At 41.4% G+C, this 26,211-nt stretch overlaps 1 protein-coding gene across 1 annotated transcript in view; it reads left to right on the plus strand.

Annotated features, from left to right (window-relative positions):
- The first annotated feature begins 17,905 nt into the window (after positions 1 to 17,905).
- Positions 17,906 to 26,211, plus strand: part of LOC107380634 (cilia- and flagella-associated protein 337) — a 97,864-nt gene continuing 89,558 nt past the window's right edge. The window contains exons 1-6 of the mRNA XM_054743309.2: positions 17,906 to 17,986; positions 18,161 to 18,469; positions 21,594 to 21,767; positions 22,032 to 22,115; positions 23,714 to 23,806; positions 23,925 to 24,096. Coding sequence (XP_054599284.1) covers positions 17,906 to 17,986; positions 18,161 to 18,469; positions 21,594 to 21,767; positions 22,032 to 22,115; positions 23,714 to 23,806; positions 23,925 to 24,096 — 913 coding nt within the window. The remainder of the gene's footprint in view (positions 17,987 to 18,160; positions 18,470 to 21,593; positions 21,768 to 22,031; positions 22,116 to 23,713; positions 23,807 to 23,924; positions 24,097 to 26,211) is intronic.

Raw genomic sequence — 26,211 nt, forward strand, 5'->3', positions numbered from 1 at the left:
CGCCCGGGGAGTAATTCGATGTAGAACCGCCACTGCATGTGGTAAGCGAAGCCTTTTGCCCAATGCCGTTCCCACCTTATTCCAGTGGAACAACTATGGAGAAGCTAAGGGGAAGCGAACCGGAGTTTGGGAACGTCACCCATGGCCGATCCAGAATCACGCGGCACAGCTGGAAGAGGACATTTCCGCTGCGTCAGGGCGTCCCTTGGCTGTTGACTTGGAGCTTCCACAAGAAGCCCCTATTCCTGTACCAGAAGACCACAACTATGCAGCCAGTTCTTTCCTGGTTCTTGACCGAATCAAATATGAAAACATGGTCAAGGAAATTGAGGAGCTCCGCCAGCAAGTGCAGTCCCTGCAGCTGACACAAACTTTTGGCTTGGAGCGATTTTCTTCATCACCAGAGGATATACAATATTACACAAGGTAACTATTTCTTCACATGATCACATCCCTTGTATGCAGCGATGTGAGCTTGATTCCCACCCAGTTGCTACTATAAATGATCGACAGAGGTTTTTCCTATTCATAATGCTAATATAAAACTATAGATACTTCTAGTGCTAATACTAATAAGACTATCCATAATTATTCTCATTTTTCTGTCTGTCTGTCTGTCTGTCTGTCTGTCCGTCCCTCCCCCCTCCCTCCCTGTCCGTTTATCTGTCTGTGTCAGCTGGACTGGGTAGCTTTCAATATTTCACAATTGTTTTTGCTTTTTAACTAATATGCAAACTGAGAATATTATTATTGAACTTTTCATGCAGATTTTCATCCTATGAACACATGATGGCGTTTTGGAATCTTATCCAAGAGGCAACAACTAGGATAGTGAGGGTTACAGCTGTTAAGAGGGATCTTTCCACCAGGACTTCCACTGAGACTCCTTTGACAAGACCTACTGTAAGTATTACAATTATGCACTATTAGTTAAGGTATGTTGCTTGCTACTCACTAAGCATACTTTCTTTCAGAAATTGTTGCCAATTGATGAGCTCTTCTTTTTTCTGAACTACTTGGCAACTGGGTGTACACAGCGAGAACTCAGCCACAGGTTCAACATCCACCGAGCTACTGTCAGTAGAATACTTGTGACATGGGCCAATTTTCTCTACACTCTCCTTGGGTCTGTCTCCATCTGGACATCCTCTGATGCTGTGAAGGTAAACTGTCCAAAGGATTTTGATGGAGTGTATGAAAATACTCAGGTCATCTTTGATTGCACAGAAATTAAGTGTCAAACACCATCATCTCTTTTACTTCAGAGCGAAGTATTTTCTCCCATTGCACCTTCAAAGCACTTATTGGCATGTCTCCTCATGGTGCTCTTACTTTTGTATCTGCACTGTTTGAGGGTTCCATTAGTGATAAAGAACTATTCCATCATAGTGCCATAATCCCCCTTCTAACATCAGAGATGGACCTCATGGTGGACAAAGGATTCCTCATTGATGAGCTGGTGCCTGGGAACGTTCACCGACCAGCTTTCATGTCCAAGCAGGCACCGATGCCTGAGGTTGATGTTCTCAGGACACAATCTATTGCACGCCTTAGAGTCCATGTGGAGAGGCTCATAACAAGAGTCAAAGAAAACAAGCTTTTTGACACGGTCGTCCCTCTTTCCATTTCAGGAAGCATAAATCAAATATTTACAGTGGCGTGTCTCCTCATAAATTGTATGGTCGTCTAGTTAAAAAATGGATATAAAACCAACTTAAAAAGAAGTCCTACACTGAAAAAGGTTCAGTGGACTTATAAAAGCAACCAGTAGCACACCTTTTATAAGTTTTACGTGTACAAAGTAAAAAAAAAAAAAAAGAATTTCTACTCTTTACTTTGAGTGGAAAGAATCCATGTTAAGTATATGCATGTTTTCACTACCAAAACTACAGGGTAATTTGACAGGATCTTTTTTTGGGGGATAATTTTATGGTCCCAGTCCCAAGGATTGCGTCTCCATTAAAACCATCTCCTTAAAGGACTCAGCTGAAAGCAGCGTCACTAATCGCCACTAAAAAGCGCTCAGAGTTCCAGAGATCAGTAGCAGGGGTGGCTGCTTCCACCACAGCAACAGCTGTTGTGTAGTTACAGAAACGGCTGTTGTTTCTGTAACTACACAACAGCTGTTGTTACAGAAACAACACCAGCCAGGAGTGGCTGGTGTTGTTTGAGTTCATTTTAACTTCTTCGTTTCACTTTTTTAAACTGTTTCTCCACCAACTCTTCTTACATTATAAAGCCTCACGTGTGGCGATGTCTGCTGATTTCACTCTGGTGACATTGTTACGTTTGCTTGTGTAACTGCAGATGCAGTTCTTGTAATTTGTATGATTTTCTGCTATGTAGTACTTTTACTTCAGTAGTTTGTGTAGTCTTTGTATTTGTATCTTTGTAATTTGCGTAGTCCACCACCATTCATTTCTAATCTCAATGTATACCTCTGTAAGTTTGCAGGGTATTTTGTTTTGTGAAATGGGTATGTAGCAGTAGTTTCCTTTGATTTTTGATAATCATAAATGTATAAACAAGAAGTACAGAATGGTGTACAACTGGAAAATGAATTATAAATAAAGTGAATGAATGTTTTCAAAAAGTCCACACTTTATTACCATTGATTAGAGGTGGGAAAAATGATCAATTCTAAGATGCATCGCGATTCAGCCGTGCATGATTCCGCATCGATGCAGCAACATGACATAATGAGATTCTCTCCCTCCCTATGTCTATGTCGGAGGTCGGCAACCCGTGGCTCTGGAGCTCTCTGTGCTTGTAAAATAATGAATGGATATTTAAATAAAATGGTTTATATTTTACTGCATTAATTTTACATCTATAAGCCAATTCTAAATGTAAATATTGTCTGCGTAAACCTTAACAGTTCCAACCCGGTCTTACTGTGAGACCGGGTTGATGCGTCACGCTTGTGCGTAATCATATGCGCTTTCTGAGCTGACGAGGATGTGAGATTCTGGAATTCTCCTCAGCTCCTGGATCTGTCGCCACATTGGAGACAGGAACAAGCGCTATTCAGCTAATCAGGGAGCATTTTCTAAGTGACAAGTCTCGCTTCAGTCGGAGGAATCTTCCTGCATGCGCCCTGGTTCTGCGACGTGCTCCAAGCCCCTCTCCACATCTTCAGCTCACTGTGCGCCTTATGTAGTACACGCTGACAGCGAGTTGCGCTGAGCTCAGTGTCCAGCTCAGATGGGAATCATTTCTTGAGTGATTTAGCTACATCTGCGCGAAACGAATAAAGTGTCAGTTCGTCTGCTTGCGTCGGGGTAATTCTTTCTATTCTTTCTCCGTCAAAATAAACGGTCAAATACGGGAACTATCCGGTCAACACAACACAAGCCCTGCTTTTGACTGTTCTGTTTTCTTGTGAAAATTGTTGCAAAGAGATAAAATTTAACTTGATTAACACCAGAGCCAGGCGCACTGCGCCGTTATCTCCGTCACTGTAAATGAGGGAAAAACAAATTGATCGGATCCTTTTCTGACCTTCTCCACCAACAAAGTTTAATTACAACAATCAAACGTGACAGAGCCTGGATTTGTATTCTGAACAGTCTAAACATGTTTTAAAAAGAAACGTATGACAAAAGTGGCATCTGCTCAGTAAAACCACCAACAGGGTGACAAATATCAAATAAAATAATAAAAATCAAATCAAATATCTGGACACTCTCTCCAGTCCGGAGGTCGACGCTCTCTCCAGTCCAGAGGTCGACGCTCTCTCGGTCGACGCTCTTTCCAGTCCAGAGGTCGACGCTCTCTCCAGTCTAGAGGTCGACGCTCTCTCGGTCGACGCTCTTTCCAGTCCAGAGGTCGACGCTCTTTCCAGTCCAGAGGTCGACGCTCCCTCGTGTCCAGAGGTCGACGACTCCTCCAGTCCAACGTCTCTGCCGTCTCCAGTCCCGTGGTCGACGCCGTCTCCAGTCCAGAGGCCGCCGCCTCCAGCCCAGAGGCCGCCGACGCCGCCTCCAGTCCAGAAGTTGACGACGGCGCTTCCAGTCCTGTGGTCGACGCCTCTTCCAGTCCTGTGGTCGACACCTCTTCCAGTCCTGTGGTCAACTTCTCTTCCAGTCCTGTGGTCGACGCCTACTCGTGTTCTGAAGTCGACGCCTCACCCCCTCCAGAGGTCAACGCCTCATCCACTCCAGAGGTCGACGCTCTCTCCAGTCCAGAGGTCGATATTCTCTCCAGTCCAGAGGTCGACACTCTCTCCAGTCCGGAGGTTGACGCTCTCTCCAGTCCGGAGGTCGACGCTCTCTCCAGTCCGGAGGTCGACGCTCTCTCGGTCAACGCTCTTTCCAGTCCAGAGGTCGACGCTCTTTCCAGTCCAGAGGTCGACACTCCCTCGTGTCCAGAGGTCGACGACCCCTCGAGTCCAGTGTCTCTGCCGTCTCCAGTCCTGTGGTCGATGCAGTCTCCAGTCCAGAGGCCGCCGCCACCGCCTCCAGCCCAGAGGCCGCCAACGCCGCCTCCAGTCCAGAAGTCGACGACGGCGCCTCCAGTCCAGAAGTCAAGGACATCTCCTCCGGCGTCTCTGCCTCCGGTCACCGCCAGTCCTGCCCTCATCAGGCGCGGAACCCCAAAAGTCCACCCTCGTATCCTTCTCTTTCCCAGATGCAGGCCTCCTAGAGCTCGTCGTCGCCTCCTCCTCTGCCCCACATGCAGGCCCCCAAGAGCCCATCATCACTGTCTCCTCCTCTGTCCCAGACGCAGGTCTCCTAGAGCTCGTCGTCGCCTCCTCCTCTGCCCCAGACGCAGGCCCCCAAGAGCCCGTCGTCACCGCCTCCTCCTCTGCCACAGACGCAGGCCCCTAGAGCCCGTCGTCACCGCCTCCTCCTCTGTCACAGACGCAGGCCCCCAAGAGCCCATCGTCACCATCTCCTCCTCTGTCCCAGACGCAGGTCTCCTAGAGCTCGTCGTCGCCTCCTCCTCTGCCCCAGACGCAGGCCCCCAAGAGCCCGTCGTCACCGCCTCCTCCTCTGCCACAGACGCAGGCCCCCAAGAGCCCGTCGTCACCGCCTCCTCCTCTGCCACAGACGCAGGCCCCCAAGAGCCCGTCGTCACCACATCCTCTGCCACAGAAGCAGGCCCCCAAGAGCCCGTCGTCACCGCCTCCTCTGCCACAGAAGCAGGCCCCCAAGAGCCCGTCGTCGCCTCTTCTGCCCCAGGCGCAGGCCCCCGGACTCTACTGGTCCCTGCCTCCCCTTCATCGGGCCCTCGGTCCCTCTCGGCCCTCCATCCGGGTCCCCCTCCTCCCGCCCTGCTCTATGTTCCTGTGGGCGTCTGGAATCCGCCCTTTGAGGGAGTAGGGGTGGGGTGGGGGTGGGTCACACCCTGTCCTGTCTGCCCTTATGGTTTAGTCTTGTGTCTCTGTTAATTTCTCCCACCTGCCTCTCGTTTTCCAATCACCCAAGTTCCCAACCCTCTTGTATTTAAACCCCTTCAGTTCTTTGTCTCGTGTTGGATCATTGTTTCTGTGTCAGTGTGTTTAGTATTAAAGCCTTTAAACCGTTCCTGCTTGTCTGCCTGCCTGCCTTTGCACCCGCGTGTGGATCCTGCCTCAGCTTCACTCAGCGGCACGCGTCTGACACATTCAATTTTAAATGACCACCATGTTTAGCTGAAGAGCTAAACATGGTAAACAGGCTCTTGTCATTCAAGAGCCTGTGGATTGGTTTTGTACACTGTGTGGAGAATCAAATATATTCCAAACATTTGTCAATGTAGACATCAAAGTAAAAACTATACTTTCATTTTGATTGTATTAGTGATACTGACATCTCTGTAGATCCTCTGGATGAACATGTCATCTTGTGTTGAGACCACAAAGTCACACGAGTTCATCCCTGTTATTAGCGGTTGACCCTGCACCTGCCAGTAATAGGAATGAGTTTGTTTCAGCTGTACTGTGCCACTGATTGCCTTGAGATAAGGACAGTCCACATAACTATGTACATTTGGACACTTGATCTCAACCAGCCCAAACTGCGGCAGCACCCCAAAAAATAGGCTGCTGGTCAGAATTCAGCTTTGGTCAGAAATCAGAATTTTTTGGGGGTCAGTGAATGTTTTATTGCCAAACAGCAATAAAACAACAGCTTATTATAATTTATCTCTTTTTTTTTGCAGTCCTAAAATGCACCGTCGATAAGTGGGGATTCATGTTAATGGTAAATGGCCTGTATTTGATTTAGCAATTTCTACAGTCCTGGACACCCCCCCCAGGCACTTTATTTTTGTAGACTGCAGTATCCTGCCTTTCGAGAGCTTTGGTTTCATTTTAGTTTTACTTGTATTTTCAGGCTGTTTCTGTAAAAATCCCTCTGATGTTATTAGCTGAGACTTGATGTTCTGGAGCTGAACTATTGAGGAGCTATGCACTACCGAAGTCTCACCTCTGGGGAATTAGATTTCAGTTCTGCTGACGTTTTCAAAGAAAATACAGATGAAAGGACTTGACACGGCTTTCCCCCAATTCAATACCTCCATGGTATTCTTTGATATAAAATGATTTTTGGGTTGTATGCCTTTTTCTCAGAAATGTGCAGGACCTCAGTCTGAGGTAAGCTCTATGTGTTATGGTTTGTGCTGTTGGCTTATATTGTTGTGTTTCTGTAACACAACTTGGACCTTTAGAGGGTCATTTTATCAGCAGTGTGCACCTTGAGAGCAAATTTATAAAGGTTACGTTTCCTTTGGGATTTGTTCACATTTTATGTCAGCCGTTATCTTTCTTGTAATCCCCCCCCCCCCCCCCCCCCCCCACACACACACACACACACACACGTAATACTGGAGGTAGGGTGCTCAGTTTGAAGAGCAATGAAATGAAAACTAGTCAAATAAAAAAAAAGGTCAAAAAGTGTCCATTAGGAGGCGCTGTTCCCCTGCAAATCAACTCTTCTTCCTGCTTCAGATGTTCCCTTCTGTCTGTAATTGAATTCATTTAGCCGTCTTCGGTGATTGATGGTGGTAATGAATTCACACACACACACACACACACACACACACACACACACACACACACACACACACACACACACACACACACACACACACACACACACACACACACACACACACACACACACACACAGAGTTTGGATGAATTTTAATGTACCTCCAGCATGGCACATCCCAAGCTCATCCGTAATCTTTCCTTCATTTCACAAACTCAACGCTGTCACTTTAAAATGTGCACAGGCACACACACACACACACACACACACACACACACACACACACACACACACACACACACTTACACACACACACACACACACACACACACACACACACACACACACACACACTCCTTTGGTCGTCTGTGCGTTTTACACATTTGTGATGATAACTTTGGTTTTTAACACACACCACTATTGGTAATTGCTTTGCTCCGGCGTCCTGTGGAGCCATTTGCATGTGTGTTGACGTGCTGATCACTGAGCAGTTTGAGATGTGTGTTTTTCCCTTTTTCCTCTCAGTGTTTTTCAGAGTTCATGACTGACACATGGGGGCCCGAGTTCCAGGAACTGAAAGGGGGTCTGATCTCTGGAAAACATCCTTGGCACAATACAAGATAAGATCAATGACAGAATAGACTTCGTAGACATCACAGAGGAAGACAAGTGTATGTGAAATAAATATATAAGGTTAAATTTTCTGTTAATTATTGTGATAAAAAAATTATTGTGATAAAAAAAGGGACAATAATTATTTTCAACTGGTTTCAATGGAAGACCCAGACTAAACATAAACTGTCAGTCTGTTATTGAGTACCTTTATCTTTGCGGTCCAATATTCAGGATCCACGCTTTAGGATTAACATGCCTGTTGTAGAAGCAGTCCCCCTTTCATCTGCAGCTGCTGTAAAGCGTGTGTGGTGTTTACTTCCAGAAACGGCTGATATTTCAACTACATTCTTCATTCTGCTCTCAAACTGTAGTGTGTGCTGCGGACTGAGACAAAACCCACAAACCGTTCACTGATGTGGATTGCAGTCATGAGTTTGGAAAGTTTACTTGCTAAGTTGCAAACATCAAACCATGTTCTGCTGGTTAGACCATTAGTAAACGATATCCAAGACTCCAAATCTCTGCGGACACACAACTACCTTACATCTGCTTTTCATTCCCTTTTCACAGCAAAAATAAAATGGTGATCTTGAATACATGTAAATGTGCCTGCTATACTGGGAGAAACACTAAAACACATTTTGACAAGGATGATTAAACTTCTGGTTGAAAACTGGATCTTGACTACATTGTGGGATAGATTTGGGATAATATCGTATTTAAGATATTTGCTACTTGAACAAAGCTGATTTAAACTGATAGCTGATTAACTGGCTTCAGCAGAACTTGATACCATGCCAGTAAAGTGAAGCAAACATTTGAATAAAGAGTGTTCAAAAGAGAAAGCCACCAAAACACGTCAACATGGAAAACCTGCGGGTAGAACAGTAAGAGCTCGGGATTTGGAAACTTTGTGTTTTATTGAGCAGCAGCACCAGATAAATGAACTAATAAAGCAAAAATAAAATATTTACTGTTTTACATCCTGACACAGTTAAGGACAGTCAAGCCAGTTTGAGACCTGAGGTTTTGTGCAAATGTATGCATACATAAAATGATCTATGCCAGATTGTGCTGCTGATGTATGAATCGTATTAAAGACGTGAGGGAACGTCTTGGTATTGGAGAAAAAAGCAGAGGAAGAGTTACTTGTACAGTAGTGTGGCTGCAGCAGCATTGTCTTTACACTGAGAAAGATTGAAGAAATGCTAAACATATAGAAAAATACTATTTAAACATATATGCAGCCAGATAAGAACTGGGTGAATCAACAAAAGTCAACACTTATGAAAATATCAAAGATGTATTTTTAGTTTATAATCAGGGAATCGCCTCATTTGTTTACATTGATGGGGTGGGACTTGAAATTTGTTCTGCAACCAGCCACTAGGGGGTGCTGGTTCTGGCTTCAACTTCCAGGCTCCAGTAGGACTGCTTGCAAAAATATAATCAATAGTTCAAAGAGAATACTGAAATCCTTTGACTACTTGAAGGCAAAACAGACACCTCCATAAACCTAGGAACAAAGTGATAAATGCACATATTTCCAAGAAGAAAGGGGGATTTTTCACCTGTTTGCTTCAATATTTATTATTCGTTATCAAACTGAATACTTTTAGAGAGTCATAACTTAAGGTACTTAACCATCAAAGGGCTTAGAAACATAATCAATTCAGCCGTGATGCTAGAAAATTAAAGTTTTGCTTGTGGGTAGATGTGAGGGGAGGAAAACGTTGAAGGTGAAAGCATCTTTGTGAGAAATGGGAAGGAAAGCCTGATCAAAGTTTCAGGGTATCAGCGGTTGATAAAAAGAAAATGAATTCAGAGATACAGTTTTTCTTTTTTTATTAAGCATATATTTATTTGTGTCTTTGTGAGAGAAAATGCCAGTGTCACCAAGGAGCTGTTAGGCACGGTTGATGCTGTCTTCAGGAAACACCAATATCACAGACGGGTAAGTAGACACATTAGGATGGGGGGAAAAAAACAAAAACATTCCCAAGCACAAAAACAGCTTCTGTGAAATAAGTGGAGCTGAAAGGCTGTCTGTAATGTTTGGTTAGGAACTTCAACAGGAGAAAAGAGTTGGTGAAACACTCTTAAGACCAACTTCAAAGATGAAAAGTATAACACTGATTTTTTTTGGTTTATTCTCTGTTTTTTCCTCTATTCTGTTATCCCTTTTTTTCCTGCTCAATCACTTGTTCAACCTCATTTTCCCCACACGCTCACATCCCATCAGTACGTTTCTTGATTATGTGCTCATCGCCGATCCACACGTAGGGTTTTTTTTTATTTATTTTTTGTCCAAACTATGTAAATGGAGGTTGTTTGATCACAGTCCTGCTTCCATCAAATCCATCGCTGCTGGATAATTCCCCTGACCCATTTCCGGTGGATTTGTGCTGGCTCATCTCCTCTGAAGCCTGACATTCTCCATTCCAGACAGATCAAAGTGTTTCCTGGATCAATCCTAATATTGTTACCATGGCTTCTTTGCCATGTGACTGGCAGTTGGCGTCCTTGTGTCTCTGTCACGGTTGTTTCCGGCTGCAGGAATGGTGATTGTCAGCTGCCTCTGAAATCAACATGGACCTGCAGGCCTTTGATGCAATACACGACAAAATAAATAAATAAATAAAAAATTCTCTATGATTGCAACATCTGCAAAGTATTCAGAGACTTTTGTCTCTTATGTGGTAAAGACTTATGTGCTAATAGTGACAATGACATGATATAAAACACATTTATTGTCATAAGTTTGTTTTAAGGTTTGAATAATGAATTTAGTTCCACAAACAGATAATTTTAAGTTCACTTATTTGAACACACCAAGTGTTTCATTAACCCTTTGATGCATGAGTTACGAAATCTTCCACCATGATTTTTTAACAATTTTTTTCATTCATCTTTAGGTGTGAAACAAATTTCAACAAATATTTTTTGTAAAATTTTATAATTTACAAATAATGTATTACATGTCCACCTCAGTGGACAGCGTGCATTCTGAACATGAAATATGTTGGCTTGACTTACTGAAGTCCAAATGGAGGGGCTCAAATGCAATAAAGTCTTCAACAGCTGTGCTTAATAGCAAAAACAAATAACTATTTTGAGTACCTGTCCACTGTAGTGACCAGTGACAGCTGGAGAAAAATATTTTTGGTGGGGCTGTGCTATTTTTTATTTTTAAACAAACTTGTGCTTTCTGAGCTTTGTGCACAACTTCACTATTTCCTGAATTAAGCACAGCTCTTTTATTTCCTGTCTTACATCATTGAGATTAACATGACCATAAATGGTAAATAGGCAATGCAAGAGGCAAGTAACAAAAACATTTTGTTTAATTTCAACATTTGAGTGAACACGAAAAATTATGAGCAGGTCACTGTTACAGTAATGGTAGTAAACATCACTTAGACAAAATGCCAGAAATTTACACTGTTAAATATTTCTGGAGTGTTGTGCCAAGGTCAACTTTATACAAAGATCAAGTGGATGCATTTGTGTGTGTGATACCTCATTTGTACAGAAATTTTGCCCTTCTGTCCTTCTGAGTGGCAAAGCTCTCTATTAGCTTTTTATTGAAGTCAGGAATGTTTGTGACAAGCTTTTTTTTCCCCATGGAGAGCATGGCAAGAGCATTCAGCCCATCCTGTGTCATGGTGTTCCTCAAGGAAAGTCTTAATCCTCTTTAAAGTAGAAAAGCACCTTTCTGATTCGGCTGTGGTCATGGGTGTGGTGACAAGAATCTTCTTTTGTATGGCTCAGGATGGTGTGAAAAACCTGTCATATGATAAATAAAAAACAACAGATAAGTACATAGGAAACACATTCATAGGAAATAATGTCATCAGTATCCTCTTACAAATGTCATATTTCCCAGTTTTGGGACAATAAAACATTTCTGATTCTCAATCAGATGTTTTTACATTTGAGGTAAAAACATCTAATTGAGAATCAGAAATGTTTAATTGTCCCAAAAAGCTGGGAAATTTGTTTGCTGCAGCAGAAGTGTAACAAGTAAAATGGAATCAGATTGATGTATGTACAAATTTACATGAAATACACATTTACGTGATTAAATATGTATAATAAGTATGTGTGTTGAAATTAGTTTTTACAGTTATTGCACATTAAACATGTTATTAAACAAATGTCCCGGTTTGTGGGACAACCAAGGATTTCTGATTCTGATTGTCTTGTTCACAGAAATGTAATGTACAGCTTACCTCTGCACCCAGCTGCTGTTGTTCCCTGCATGGCTACGTTAGCTCTGCTGCCTAGCATGGCTAGCTTCACCGTGTTGTTGTCCATGTGTGCCCGGGATGACTCGTGTTTCTTCACCTTCTCAGAAAAATGTTTCATGTCTGTAACTCCTGACTCATCCATGCCTTATCTGTCCCAGCCGTTTTGAATAACAAACACGGAAAGCAAAATAACGCATTAGCGTGATTGCATCCAGCTAGCCAAGCCTTCCTGGTGTACCAATTTCGGGAGAAGCCTAGTGTGTACAGTTTACCTCTCTCCTTCTCCTGCTGGCTTATACGTCGGGCTGATCTGGTCCAAGCTCTTTGACATTAAGTTTTTCCACCATAGTTCTCCTCTCGAACGGATACTGGAGAAGAGACCGAACTGAATTCAGTGGCCGCTGAGATCCGGTATCCATGCTGGTTGTAGTCACTGGCGGCGTCCATGTTACATCTGCGTCACGACCAAAAACGACTCTGCCGAGTTCTACCGAACACCAACGAATCCTTTGGCGGTAGCTCCTTCGCCCATCATGCTACTGAAACGTTCTGAAACAACGTTGACGCTGATTGGATACATTCCCATTCCTACCCTTTGATATTCTTGTCAGCAATTGGACAGCTGGTCTCGTCCTGTTTGGGCGATTGAAAAACAGCACACAGCCTCCACCGCTCGGCAGAGACCGGCAGAGACCAATATAGATATATATATATATATATATGATTTATTTTTGTTACAAAACACACAATTACCTTAGAATATGTGATTATTGTTAATTTTATTTGTTTTTTTAAATAAAAATTAAAAACACGGAAAAACTGGGAGGGCGGCGCCCTATCGCCCTCTACTGGCCAGCCGCCACTGGTAGTGACCATTATGCATCAAAGGGTTAATGGTGATTTCTACCGTTAGCTCAGCTGCTGCTGCCGGGTCAAACCGCTGTGTAACAGTTTTGGTGTTAGACTTTCGTACAATCTTAAATAAAGACAGATTGACTTGTTGTTCTACTTTGTCACTCTATTCATGAAATCTAGACAAGCAATAAGATCGTGCTTTGCATTTCAACTCAGCTCCTTCTTTACCAATGGTAAAGGCAAAACTTCCAATTTACTAGTCCGTCTATCTTCCAATCATCACCTGTGGCTACAAGATCTGGCTCATGGTCAATAGAACAAGATCTCAGATACAAATGGCTGAAATGAACTTCTTCCACACAACGTTTAAACTCAACTTTAGAGATGATGTGAGTTGGACTGCCATCCAGAGGGAGCTAAATGGTAAATCACGTGTATTTGTATAGCACCTTCTTAGGGTTCTACTAACCCCAAGGCGCTTCACAACACAGGGAAAATGCAATGGCTTGCTCCTCTTATCCATTTCTTCCCTGTTCAAAATCAGCTCTGTCAAGACTTTGCTAAGATATCTACGTATCGCAACCATAGGCAATAGGGGTGTATATTGGTGAAATGATGGCGATACGATGCGTATCACGATACAGGGCAGATGATACAATAAATCACAATATATTACAATACATTCAGTCAGATGATATTAGCGATTTTTAGACTGCATTTATTGTATGAAAATTCAATGAACAGTCCAAACTGATACTTACATGTTTAACACAAGGTAACTGAACCATAACAGAGGGATTTACATTTCAATGGTGGAAACAAAACCCAGTGTACACTGCTGTCAACAAGCGGTCGGCGTCTGAATTTCACCAAAAGAAAAGAAAATACACAAATGTTTGTAATGTAAATTTTTCCAAAAATTAGAAACACAGCTTTTGAATCACAATATATTATAGGAGGGGAAAAAAATCACGATATATTGCCATATCGATATTTTCTTACATCCCTAATAGGCAGTGAGGGATTTCACTGATCAGCACCAAAAGGTAACATTATAACATGTTTCATTCTGTCAAAGCTGGTGCTCTGTAGGAGAAGACAAAATGGTGTAAATTATGGCATTTATATTTTTTGTTTTTGTGAAGCGCCTCTCTTTTTTTGCATTTAAACATTTGCCCTGATTTAAAGATTTTTTAAAAACCTTCTACGAGGTTTTCAGACATCAAAGAGTCCAGTTTAAAGCAGGGCATCATGCAGTGATTTGTATGTTTTTAATCATAAACTCATGCCGCTGTCCAAAACACTAGTAGGAATGAAGTTACAAACAGAAATGGTTTGGAAAGGGAAAATACTAAAAACATATTGGCTGAAAGTATTTTTGACGGGCTTTGATGAGTTGAGTCTGAAATGAACTTTCATCTACGTTCAAAGGAGTTTGAAGTAAAACTAAACTTATATAGTCTTTGGATCTTTTTGATAATCTCTGTTTGTGTTTAATTTGCCTTTCTTCCTATGACTTTTTAAAAGATGCAAATAAAAGTAAGGAGACTCAGAAGGGTCACAGAGAGGGAACATTTTTTTTCCATCATACATTAAAGAGTTCTGAAAAGGATTTTCAAAAGTGGGTCTCCCTTCAGATTTCGCATTGTGGAATGAAAGTGCTTCATTTTCGCTCAGCTGCCCTTGCATTCTCTTTTCTTCGATTTCACCTCTCTTTCCGTCTAGCGCTAAAATCCGCACCATTTTTCTTTTTCCCACCATTCCAGCAACTTCATTCTTCTCCCTGTATAATAGTGGATTCTCCATGGTGGATTTGCGCTGGGCTATTTCGGGGTTCTGCACTGGCTCCTGCATGCACTGCTGTAATCCAATTGTGACAGTGTTAATTTTTAAAGCTTTATTATTGAAAATACTGAGACCTAATTTTCTCATCCTGTCACTGTTGACGGCCGCCATAATCGTCTAATTCAAGTTATTCCAGACCATTAAGTCACACACACGGATTGGTCAGGGCTACCAAGGCTGGAGTGTAGAAGTGAGCATCCACCTCGGACGTAGAGTTCTGTGCTGGCACTCTCTTTGTCTGATTTTAACAGGAACTCTGGTATTTCTCCAAATGCGTGAAGACGTTTTTATGAGTGAACGCAGAAACCGCTGCTGTTTTGTGCTGTTGCCCCAGCTACTGCGTGTGTGAAGGTTGTGTTGCACAGTAATTGTACTTTATAGAGATTATGTTCTTTTCTGAGACAAATCTGTGAATAGAAATGCAAACGCACAACAAGCACCAGCGCCTGGACTCACAAACACAACTCTTATGGTTTGTTTGGTTGCCAGGAAACTTAGCTTGAGCCTTTTAACGTGAGTTTTAATAAAGAAGTGTGTGTGTGTCCCATAGCCCTGTCTGGTTTACTTGACGAGGGCAGTTACTTAACTCTGGAAAGCTGGGGCTGTTATCGGTGATTGCCTCTCAGTCGTTGACAAAGGCCGGATGAATTTTTAAGCAGCAAGGCTGAGACAGGTCAAACTGAGACAAACAGTTAGCTTGAAAAACATTTGTGTTTTGAATCACCCAAACACAAAGAAGCAGGATACCATTTTGGTGAGTTTGGTTTAATTTCGTCACGCTCAAGCCTGTTTTAAACTCTGTTCTTTGTGCTTTATGAGTGAAAACCTCAGGTCTAAGATGATTCACTAGACCTAAAGTGATTATGCAGGAATCAGAGAGACAGCCCTGGTAAGTTCTTTTATTCTAAATCAAAATCTCAGGCCATCTGAAAAGCAAATGTTTCATGTTTTTAGTTAGTTTTTGAGAGATTTGTGCACGCTGTCGCTCCAGCGTTGTGGAGATGAGCAATATCACCCCTGGTCTATTACTGAGGCACTTAAAACTTATTTGTTTAATGTTGTTTGCCTTTTAATTTTTGGTTTCCATGAACAAAGTTTGGTTTGCTTCCAAAGTGATACCTCACAAGAATATCATTCAGTGCTTGAACTGGAACTTCAGTCTTTATATGACTGAGCTGGTAAATTGGAAAATTCAGATTTTCAAGAAAATAGAACCGACTCGTTTTTAGACATTTTATTTTTAGTAAAAAAAGAAAAACGAAATCTGCAAAAACAGCACAACTTATAAAAAGGTAATATTGTTGAATATGATTTAAAATTTTAGTTGTTTTGAGTAAAAACAAAAGTTCCTCGGCTAGATTCCTTATATTCTTTTCCTTCAATTTTTTTGCACCGTATTTTAATTTAATCTATAGTTTATTTTCACAATTTCAGAGTCTGTTTTGTGATTTTTTAGAGACAAAAATGACAAAAAGTGTACCAATCATGTGCTAATCAATTCATGCGGCCCTAAGATTTCGCCAACTCTTCTTATTCCTGCAAACTTTGCACTTCTTGTACAATTTATACACCGAAAAATCTGCCTTTATTTGTCTTCTTTAACCCAGTTTGTGTCTAAGTCTCATCACATACAATTTTTTGTAAACTTCTTTAGAGTGCAGACAGAAGGAGCTTCCCTAATATCCAAAACGCTCCCATAATTAGGCTTTTTGTTTCAAAACTGAAAATCGATGGCTTTTCATAACTTTGCTAAAATATCTAAAACTCATACATGTCGATATACATGACGACCAGACATTCATGTCACTTGTGCTTCATGTATTTTCCCCAGATTTTCTACATTTTAAGACATGAGCTTCAAGGATAAACTATTACGTTACAGCCAGATACCATAACAACATAATAACCAATACTTTCTACGTCACCCTTCATACACTCATGGCAAATTTTTATAACAATGGTGAGAAATAAATATCTTGAACACATCTCACCTTCACTCAAACTCAATTCTGGGTGGATATTGAGTTTCAGATGTTTATTGTGAACCATGGACGTAGTCCTGAGAGGAGACAGGGGAGACATGTCCCCCCCCCCCACTTGTTCCAAAGGCAATTTTTGTCTCCTGCACATTTTACCATCCAAAAACAATACTACGCTATATTAAATAGATATGGGTTGAGCGCTAGGACCAAGCAGAAAACAACCCCTTGTGTTGAAGCCTGTTTCTCGTCCATAAGCTCATCTATTGGCTCTGCTGATACTTGCTAGCATGTGAATGACTGTACCTGCCACCTGTGGACTTGACAGTTTTGCATTCCTGACATTGCATAAAAGCGCCTCTAGGCTGTAGTTTTATACATATTTTTTGTAAAATGTCAGTAAAGACACCCCCCCCCCCTTCATGCCGGTGTTGCCCCCCACACTCTTTAAGTCAAAACCACGTCCGTGTTCTGAACTGAACTGTGTCTCACAGTCACATCCAAACCGTCAATCAGCAGGAAAACAAATACAAAAGTCAGGATGCACATGCACTTGAGGAAAAGTCACTCCTCTCATAGAGAACACATGAGCTAATGGCACGTTGACTGTTCTGCCTGTTTATTACAGTTACAGACCGTTTACAGGGATGAAAACAAATGGTAGCTAAAATAAAGCGTCACTTTGAGATCACACAGCACAATAATAGCTCCAGCAAAGCACTGAATTGTAGCGTCAGTTTGGCCCCTCATCCAATCAATTTGTCACATAAATGTTTGATCACGCTGAACAGAAAACGGAGTGCCTGCTGTTCTCCACTGCCCCCTTTAAGTGTCTCGCTGAAAAGAAAACGCGTCCTCTCACACCTCTCAGACTTCAGATGTGCTTCTAATTGCAGTGCAGGCTAATTGAACAAATCCTACTTTCATCCTGAAGTGTTTTTTTCTCCATCATCTATCTGGTTTCTTTTTTTCTCTTGACAATGGCTGACATATCAGAGTTTTGACATGCCTTGGCACCCTGCTGGGTGTTCCTGAGGCCTATACACCCGTCACCGAAAACCATTGAGCCGGGTGAAAATGAAGGACCTTTGCTCGCTGTTCGACGCGGGCCTGTTTGGATTTAGTAAAAAGAACCACCAACAAAAAGCGGTCCGCTGCTGGGATCCAGCATGACCATTATGACAAGACGCCCCGCTGTAAAAGAGATTCTGAAGGTTACTAAAGGATTACTCAAGCTGGGGACATCCGGTTTTTGTCGTGTAGCACACAGAAATGTGGTGGGATTTATTATCTGAGCGAGCCTTCTGCACAAAAAGCACACGGGCTTAAACGTCTCCCATGTCTGACCTTGTGTCTGCTGATTGATTGGCAGGTCTGAGCTGTAACCATGGAAACGAGGATGGAGGTAGCACCGCTGGAAAGCGGGATGAACACTGAGGATTATCAAAAATTAAGGAGCCTTTTCATTGTGAGTAGTATTATTAGTCAGTGGATTCACCAGCTAATTTGATTTCAAAGAGAAAACTGAATTTAAACGTGTTGCCCTGGACATCTGAGGCCCTGTGAGAAATTCTGCAGGGACGAGATAACAATCTGCAGCAAGCTGTGGAGAATTTCACAACCCAGTTCATTGTCCATGCAGGACTCCTCTGGTGCGTCTCGCTGCTTGTCCAGAACCAAATTCATCGATCTGGCTTGCGCAGCAGTCGGCCGTGGGTCCAGGGTGGAATTCGGTCTGATGTTCGACGGAACGGTTGTCGCTCAGAATCCTCCCGGCCACCTCCCGTGCAGCAACCACAAGAAGGAGGAAGGGAGTGTGAACTGGAGAGAGCTGTGCTCCTTTCTCCTCCTGGAGCTTTCTGATAAAACGAAGAAGCACAGATTCATCTCTGCGCCTCGCTGGAAACCGCCGCGCACCTTAACGTGTCCTCATCGGGACGCCGTTCAAAGGGTGAATGCTCCTTTCAGAGACCCATTAGGAGAAGAGTTTGTTACTGTGCTCTGAACATACTGACCACATTAAATATTTAATCCAATGTGACATGTCATCCCAAAACACCAAGGGGAGATTTTAAAACTCTGCTGACTTGGAGGGAAAGCCGCATTATTAAACATAGCGCTGGGAAATGTTGAAAAGTATTAGGTTCTGGCTCATCAAAATGGTCCACCTCTTTGGAGATAAATGGCTGAGGACTGCTGTAACATCTATCAATTAATATGCAAATGCAGCAGCCGAAATAAAGCTCCTACCGCTGTGGATGGAGCGAAGGCTCGCCATTTTAATCTTTCTATCCTGAGAATGTCAGAATGTTGTGTCAGTTGTTTTCCACGGCTGGAGGCTTTTGACCTCTTAAGTCTGCAGACTGTCTTAACACTATCACTTAAGAAAAATACATTAGACTCCATGATTTTATTACAAATATTCTCCGGAAATAATTTAGATTGGCAGCTTATTTAGATTAGTACTCATTAGTGTGTCTTACCTTGTTGTTTCAGTTCTGTAGGTGAAAATGTCTGGTTCTGGGTTCATGATACTCTCCCAGCCCGACGCAACAGGAACAAGGATGAGCCGGGTCTTTACCTCAGGACTTGGTAACGACTGGAAGAGGATGATATTGTGAAAATGTCTTCATCTACTTTTAAAATTTGTTTCCCCCCCAACGACTGAGATTTTTTCTTTATAACTTTAGCACAGTTTTTACTCTATCTTGCTATTTTATGTGGTTTTGGTACAAAAGAGGATCATTGATTCCTAAAATGACATTGAAGTCAGTGACACGTTCACAAGCGCAGTAAGGAAACTTAGCAATGAATGCTATTTAAATTGTCTCAATTTGCATTTTGTTACAAGCAAACCTGCTGGAAAGACACAATTCTCTCCGATATTTTTAGCTGGATCGATAAAATGGCCCCAATGATAATGTTAATAGGCAAAACTAACAGTAGTAAAGCTTTTAGGTCAATAAATAACCCCTCTGTGATATTCCCTCTTCCCGTTCTACTTTGTTGGTGTTGTTGCACGTTTTCCTAACACTTTTAGCTACACTGCAAACACTGATTTTCAAGAAAGTAAAAAACTAAAGCAAACAAACTTGTTTTTAGATATTTTATCCTTTTTGGTGTATAAATAAAAAAGTTTAAAATCTTATTTTTTACCATTTATATAAAAACGTTCTTATCTGCAAAAGTAGCGTTACTCTGCCAATGTGGTGAGCAAAAGTGCATTAGCTGAAACTCTTAAAACTAGCCCCAAAAAAGGTTAGATTCATTTGCTATTTTAAAGGTTCTATAAAGCAAATTTAGCTCACAACATTGTCAGATTTTTTTTACTCAAAACCAGAAACTTTTGATCACATTTAGGAATACTTATCTTTTTCAAGTAACGCTATTTTTCTTGATAACTGTTTTTATTTTGGACAAAAAAAGGATGAAATGTCCAGTAATGAGGCTTTTAAAAAACTTTCTTAGAAGTGTTTTTACAGTGTATCTGGTTAGCATCAACGTCTTGCATCAAAAGGCCCTCGGTTTGCACGGTGGCGCAGCTGTTACCACTCTTGCCTCGCAGCAAGAAGGTTGCAGGTTAAAAACTCAGCTGCAGCCTTTCTGCGTGGAGTTGCATGCTTTCCCTATGCATGAGTGGGTTTCCTCTCTGGAACTCTGGTTTCCCCCACAGATCACAACATGGTCTATACGTTAACAATTGTACATTGCTTTGGAAATAAATAAACAAATGCTGCCAAATAAATAAACATAAACATGGGTTTGAATCCTAACTTGGGCCTGAGTGCCCCTATGCACGCATGCTATGTAAGCTGGTGACAATGAATATGTCCTCAGTGTCCAGTTTTTACTTCAACTCTGACTCAGTGACAGCTGGGCGTAAGCACCAGCTCCACTGTGATACTGAATAATGGATGAGTGTTTATTTCCCTTGTACTGGATTAAAAATCACCTTTTAAAGCAACAAATCTTTAATTAAATATTCACCAAACTGCAGAGCTGTTGGCCAAATCCACTTTAAAACCCTACATCTGTCTGGTCAACCAATGGGTAGAGCATATCTTAGTCCCTACATCTTATTGCAGTACTAAATGAACATAACAAGAAACAAAAAACTAAACCCCCCAAAAAAATTCAAAATAATATGGAGATGTTTGATGAAAAGGAAAAACATAATAACACTGCATTATCACTGCCTTAATATTTTTAGAATTATATTTTCATTATTAATTTACATCAAACTAAAGCCCTTGTTGCGCCAAATCAAAAATGCAAAAGGAGGACATTTTCATTGCATTTTTCTTGGTGAGGAAGTTAAAGGGTTAAGTAGCTCAAGACACTTCTCTGTCTTAAAGCAGATCAAATCACTTTGAAGAGACATCTGGGATGCTTTTGGGATTACAATAAGCAAATGACAAACTCAAAAATTATCTTGATTTGATAAATGGAGAAAAAAAGTGTATCCCACACTCTACCTGCTCTGTTTTCATGGGAAATTAGAATAAATGCATGACAAGACAAGCTAATAGACCTTTCAGACGAGTGAGGAAAAAGACAAAAAGTGCAGCTTAAGAACTCTGCTCTGAGCAGTGGTAACACACCTTACCTCATTAGACTCACTGTCTCTTATCCATGAGATGAAGTTCATTGTAGCCTTTTATTTAGCAGATTTGCTCTCGCAGTTCATCCTATAAAATTCAGCAATTCGTTAATTCTGCATTGTTTTATTGGCTACGATGTAGAATGTGGACCACTCCGTTTTATTTTTCTGCACTGGGTAAAAGGAATATTTAGAGGGGAGATCATGTTTAATGGGTTTATTCTAGACCAGTTTTATCACTGTTGAGTAGCCGGCAAGAGGAGGAGTACACAATATACTAAATATTTAAAATTCTATTCTAAAAAGCCTCATTGTAACTAATTAACTTCACACTCTAGTGTAAAAGATGCATTGGTTTATTAGAGCTGTTGTGCCGGCTGCTGCGTAGTCGGTGTGAATTAGGAATAATGTCATTTGGTCTGGTTCATTTGTTTTTCTGTCCTGCTTAAGTGCCGTTTTGCTCTGATCTCTGCAGGTGTTGTACATTCAGAATTCTGCTCAGTATCTGAGTGTGAGTAAAGGAGGATTGGTGGTGCTGCGAGACAGAGGGGACATGTCCATTGTCCGCACGCATCGCCTGCAGAACAAAACTGTCTCACCCAAAGTCCTCTGGGTCACAGATGTGGTGTATCTACAAAACACGCAAAAGGTTTTCTGATTTGTCATTTCTGTACAACTGCATATGATGGCCCACCTTTAATGAGTTATCAGGACAAGTATCAGATCTAATTATCAAGGAGTTTATACAACTTGCTAGTTATTAAACAGATTTCTGAAAGAAATGCTGAATACGTTTACTAAGTTTTTTCTTAATTAAGCTTTCTTCAGTTTGGAACATAATTAACATTTTATCCAATTCCAAAACAAAGTGCTGTTTTTTACTCTTAGTTTCTTGTGAACTTCTTTATTTCAGATAGCCGTGTCTTTTACTTGTAGAGAGGTGTGTTTTTACGACATACTGCCGAAACAGGACTTCAACTGCAAATATAAACTTAAGGTAACATCATGGCTGCCTTTCAATACTTGTAAAAAGATACTTGGTCATACTCAAATGCATTTCTGTGTAGAAAGGTATAACTAAATTCCCATTGTAGTTACCTTCCTGAATGGGTTTACATATGAAATGACTGATAGAACAAATACTAGCCTGAATACAACCAAGGCCAAAGCGGATTACTGCTGTTTTAAATCAGCATTCAAAGCTGTTCACTCCATCCATCCATCCATCCATCCATCCATCCATCCATCCATCCATCCATCCATGATAAATGATAAATGACCCGCACTTGTATAGCACCTCTCAGAGTAAGGACTCCAAAGCGCTTTACACTACAGTGTATCATTCATCCATTCACACACAATCACACACTGATGGTGATGAACTACAATGTAGCCACAGCTGCCCTGGGGCACACTGACAGAGGCGAGGCTGCCGAGCACAGGCGCCACAGATCCCTCCGACCACCACCAGCAGGCAAGGTGGGTTAAGTGTCTTGCCCAAGGATACAACAGCAGAATTCTCTGTCCGGAGCCAGGATCGAACCTGCAACCTTCCGATTACTGGACAACCCGCTCAACCTGTTGAGCTACTGCTGACCCCATCCATCCATCCATTCATTCTCTTTCTCTTATCCGTAGCTGGGTCGCAAGGGGCAACGGCCTAAGTCGAAAAGTCCTGACTTTCCTATACCCAGCCACTTGGGCCAGCTCTTCCTGGGGAACCCCAAGGCATTTCCTGGCCAGGCGAGCGACATAGTTCCTCCATCGTGTCCTGAATCTCCCTTTAGGTTTCCTCCTGGTTGGACGTGCCCAGAAAACCTCACCAATGAGGCGTCCCGGAGGCATCCTGACTAAATGCCAAAGCTACCTCAACTGGCTCCTCTTGATGTGGAGGAGCAGCAGATCTTCTCCAAGCCCCTCCTGGATAACCAAGCTTCTCACCCTATCTCTAAGGGAGAGCCCAAACACCCTGCGGAGAAAACCTGCAATCTCGTTCTTTCCGTCACTACCCAAAGCTCATGACCATAGGTGAGGGTAGGAACGTAGATCGACTGGTAAATTGAGGCGTCACATATATTTTTTACTAGTTAAGCAAAAGGAAATGTGCAGCTTTCTTTATTTTTTAAACTTGCCAGAGACTTTACATTGATACCATGTTTGATTTCCTGCGTGGTCCGGTCTGAACTGCTTGGAAGCGTAATGAGCAAAAAATAGACCTAAAGTGCAAATTTAGTTGAGTTCCACAACACTCAAATTTTGGAACAGTTCCAACACTGCTGTAAACAAACCTGTTGACTGTGATGGTGGCTAGCTGCGTAGTGTGCCATGCAAACATCACGGGATGGATACGCATCCGGTGGAAAGCCGGGATCACATGTAGAATGCTGTGGTTATCTTATATATAAAGTCACCCACTAAATGGAGGATATCTGGTGCATCCAAGGATCAAATCCACCAGAAAATTCAGCTGCAATAACAATGTAATGCAACACTGATATCCACTGAGGTTTTCAACGTTGAAAGTGTTTTGAGTAGGTAGAAATCCATCCCTGCTGTCAGATGTAAACATCTGAAACTTTGCCCTCACTTCTTTAGGGTCTGAGGTTTGTCCCATGGTGTCTGGACTACTGGGTGGATCCAACTAATCCTGACCAGGCCATTCTCACCATAGGAGACATTGGAGGACAGGTATAGACGTACAGAGAGAAAAGGCGATAAGGAGCTCTGTCACAACCACCATTTTCCTGCCTTATCTGAGCGTGTTCACAGATCCATGACTAAACTAAGGATTTCTGTGTTTTCCCAGGTCAGTGCTTTAAATTTTACTTCTGCTCAGATCTCCTTGTTTGAGAGACACTATGTGAGGACAGCGTCTGGCTCAGAAGATATCGTCCTGTGGGATGAACTGGTCAAAGGAAAACACTACTGCTGTTATGTCACAACGCACCAGGCACACACGCCTGACTGGGTCAGAAAAGGTAGACATACGAGTACATCGATGTAAACAGCTACAAACATCTTGTTTTAGTTTGTCTTTGATAATAAACACAGTTCAGATTTTTGAAGTGAGCTTTTTAAAATGGTTATGAACAATTATCATATAACCAGTTGCAGCTCTGAAGAGCTAACGGGCTAATCGTAGAAACGGTGGACTACTGTCATCCTAAAACAACTCTAACCCCATTATCATCATAGCACATAATAAAAGATATAACTTTATACACGTTGCACAGCTGTACATTTCATTTTACATAGCTTCTTTGCAAAAAAAAAAAACCCTTCTGTAGCTGAAATGAGCTGTGGAGCTACTTAGCTGTCTAACCACTGTTATTTGTCTGATTTTCATAATATTTCTGCTAGAAAAAAACACAACTAAAATTTGTGCCTTTATTTAGTTTATCTATGAACAGCGCCAAACAGAAATTAGTTAAAGATACACACCTAACCGTAACAGGTAAGCTATGAAGTATTAATCTATTTTTAACAGAAATCCAATTTCAAATGATTAAAATTATTTCTTTGACATTTTATCATTTAAATCTTTGTCAATTTGCATTTTATTTGTATTTGTACATTTGTAGTAGATGGGATTCCTTATTGTAATGTCCACAAATGGTCAGTTTCCACCTACAGATGACCTACAGGTCATCGGTCATCTACAGACGTGATTCAATCCTATGAGGTGGATTTTATATTCTAGCTGCCAACAAGCCACACGATCCTGAACTGCTTGTTGACATCCTGGAAACATAACACTGACATCCTGTTCTTTCCAAGGTCGCTCACAGAGCAGCCTTTTATCTAAACTCCTCGCTTCAAAGATGAAAGAAGATAGATTTTTAAAATTAGATATGAACTTCTGAAATTTACAAGCTAGATAATCATTAAATAAATGTTTGTTTATTGCTGTGTATAATAATTATAAAATAATGAAATGTTTCATTAATCAGTGCTCAATGATTGTTTTAGCATGTTTACCTGATAAGGTCATAACATTTGCACTCACACAAGTACAAGTAAGGTAAAGTTAAGTCCATGACACATAATTAACCTTTTAGCCAGATCAGAGCCTCCGGATCAAAGAAGGCGTGTTTCTGAGATTCTTGGTAACATCCAAACTTGTCAACTTTTGGTAGGCTACACAATCAGAACATCATAACATTAAAACCAGATCACGCTGGTGATTCTTGAGTTCTAGAGAAGCTTCAGGCCAGGCCACCTGAAGCAAAAACCTCTTTATCCCACCAAAGCTTTTGACACTTCGTCAAAAACCTTTTTCGCACCTGTGAAGCTGATACAACAAAAATAGTTCCTGCAGAATAAGCTGATTTGTTCAACTCCTTAAGAGTTATTCCTGAGATGCAAACTAGTTCCAACTGTTGTTACCTGGAGATGACTCTGGACTGACCTGGTCGCACTGTAAGTTAGTCTACAGATTTCGGTACCGGGGTCTCCAACCCCCCCCCCCCCCCCCATCTCGGATCCAAAAGGGCGTCTACACTTGGGTACGTAGAACACAGTGAGATTGTGTCTGGATGTGGTTTTTGATAATAATCAACCTCATATCTTTGTTTTCCTTTTGTTTATTTCATTCAAAATAAAAACAAATAAAACATATAAACAATAAGAAATACATAACAAAAAATCAAATTTGAACAAAAAGGAGCAGAATGAAGAAAAACATCTTATAATTTCTGCCCCCTTTTCCAGTAGAAATAATCAATTTATTTATAATTACCATTCGTCAGACACACATACAGATTCATTTAAATTCCGGTGTGATCATGATCATTGATTTAATTTACATATTCATAATTATTTACTACACCCAATTTGGTAAATTTTTTGAATATATTAAATGACAGAGTTTTTTTTAAATTTCCCTTTTAAGGTTATTCCATAATTTAACACCATTTACAGATATATTCCATTCCTTAAGTTTAGTTCTAAATCTGGGGTTTTGTAAACACATCAGTTTCTTTCAGCATGTAATTACTACTTCTCTTTTCAAATATCCCCTGAATATTTGTTGGCAGAGTACCTAAATTGGCTTTATACATGGTTTGTATGATTTTCCAGTCTTTTAGATCATG

The sequence above is a fragment of the Nothobranchius furzeri genome, chromosome 13 (assembly GCF_043380555.1).
Source record: "Nothobranchius furzeri strain GRZ-AD chromosome 13, NfurGRZ-RIMD1, whole genome shotgun sequence".
NCBI lineage: Eukaryota > Metazoa > Chordata > Actinopteri > Cyprinodontiformes > Nothobranchiidae > Nothobranchius > Nothobranchius furzeri.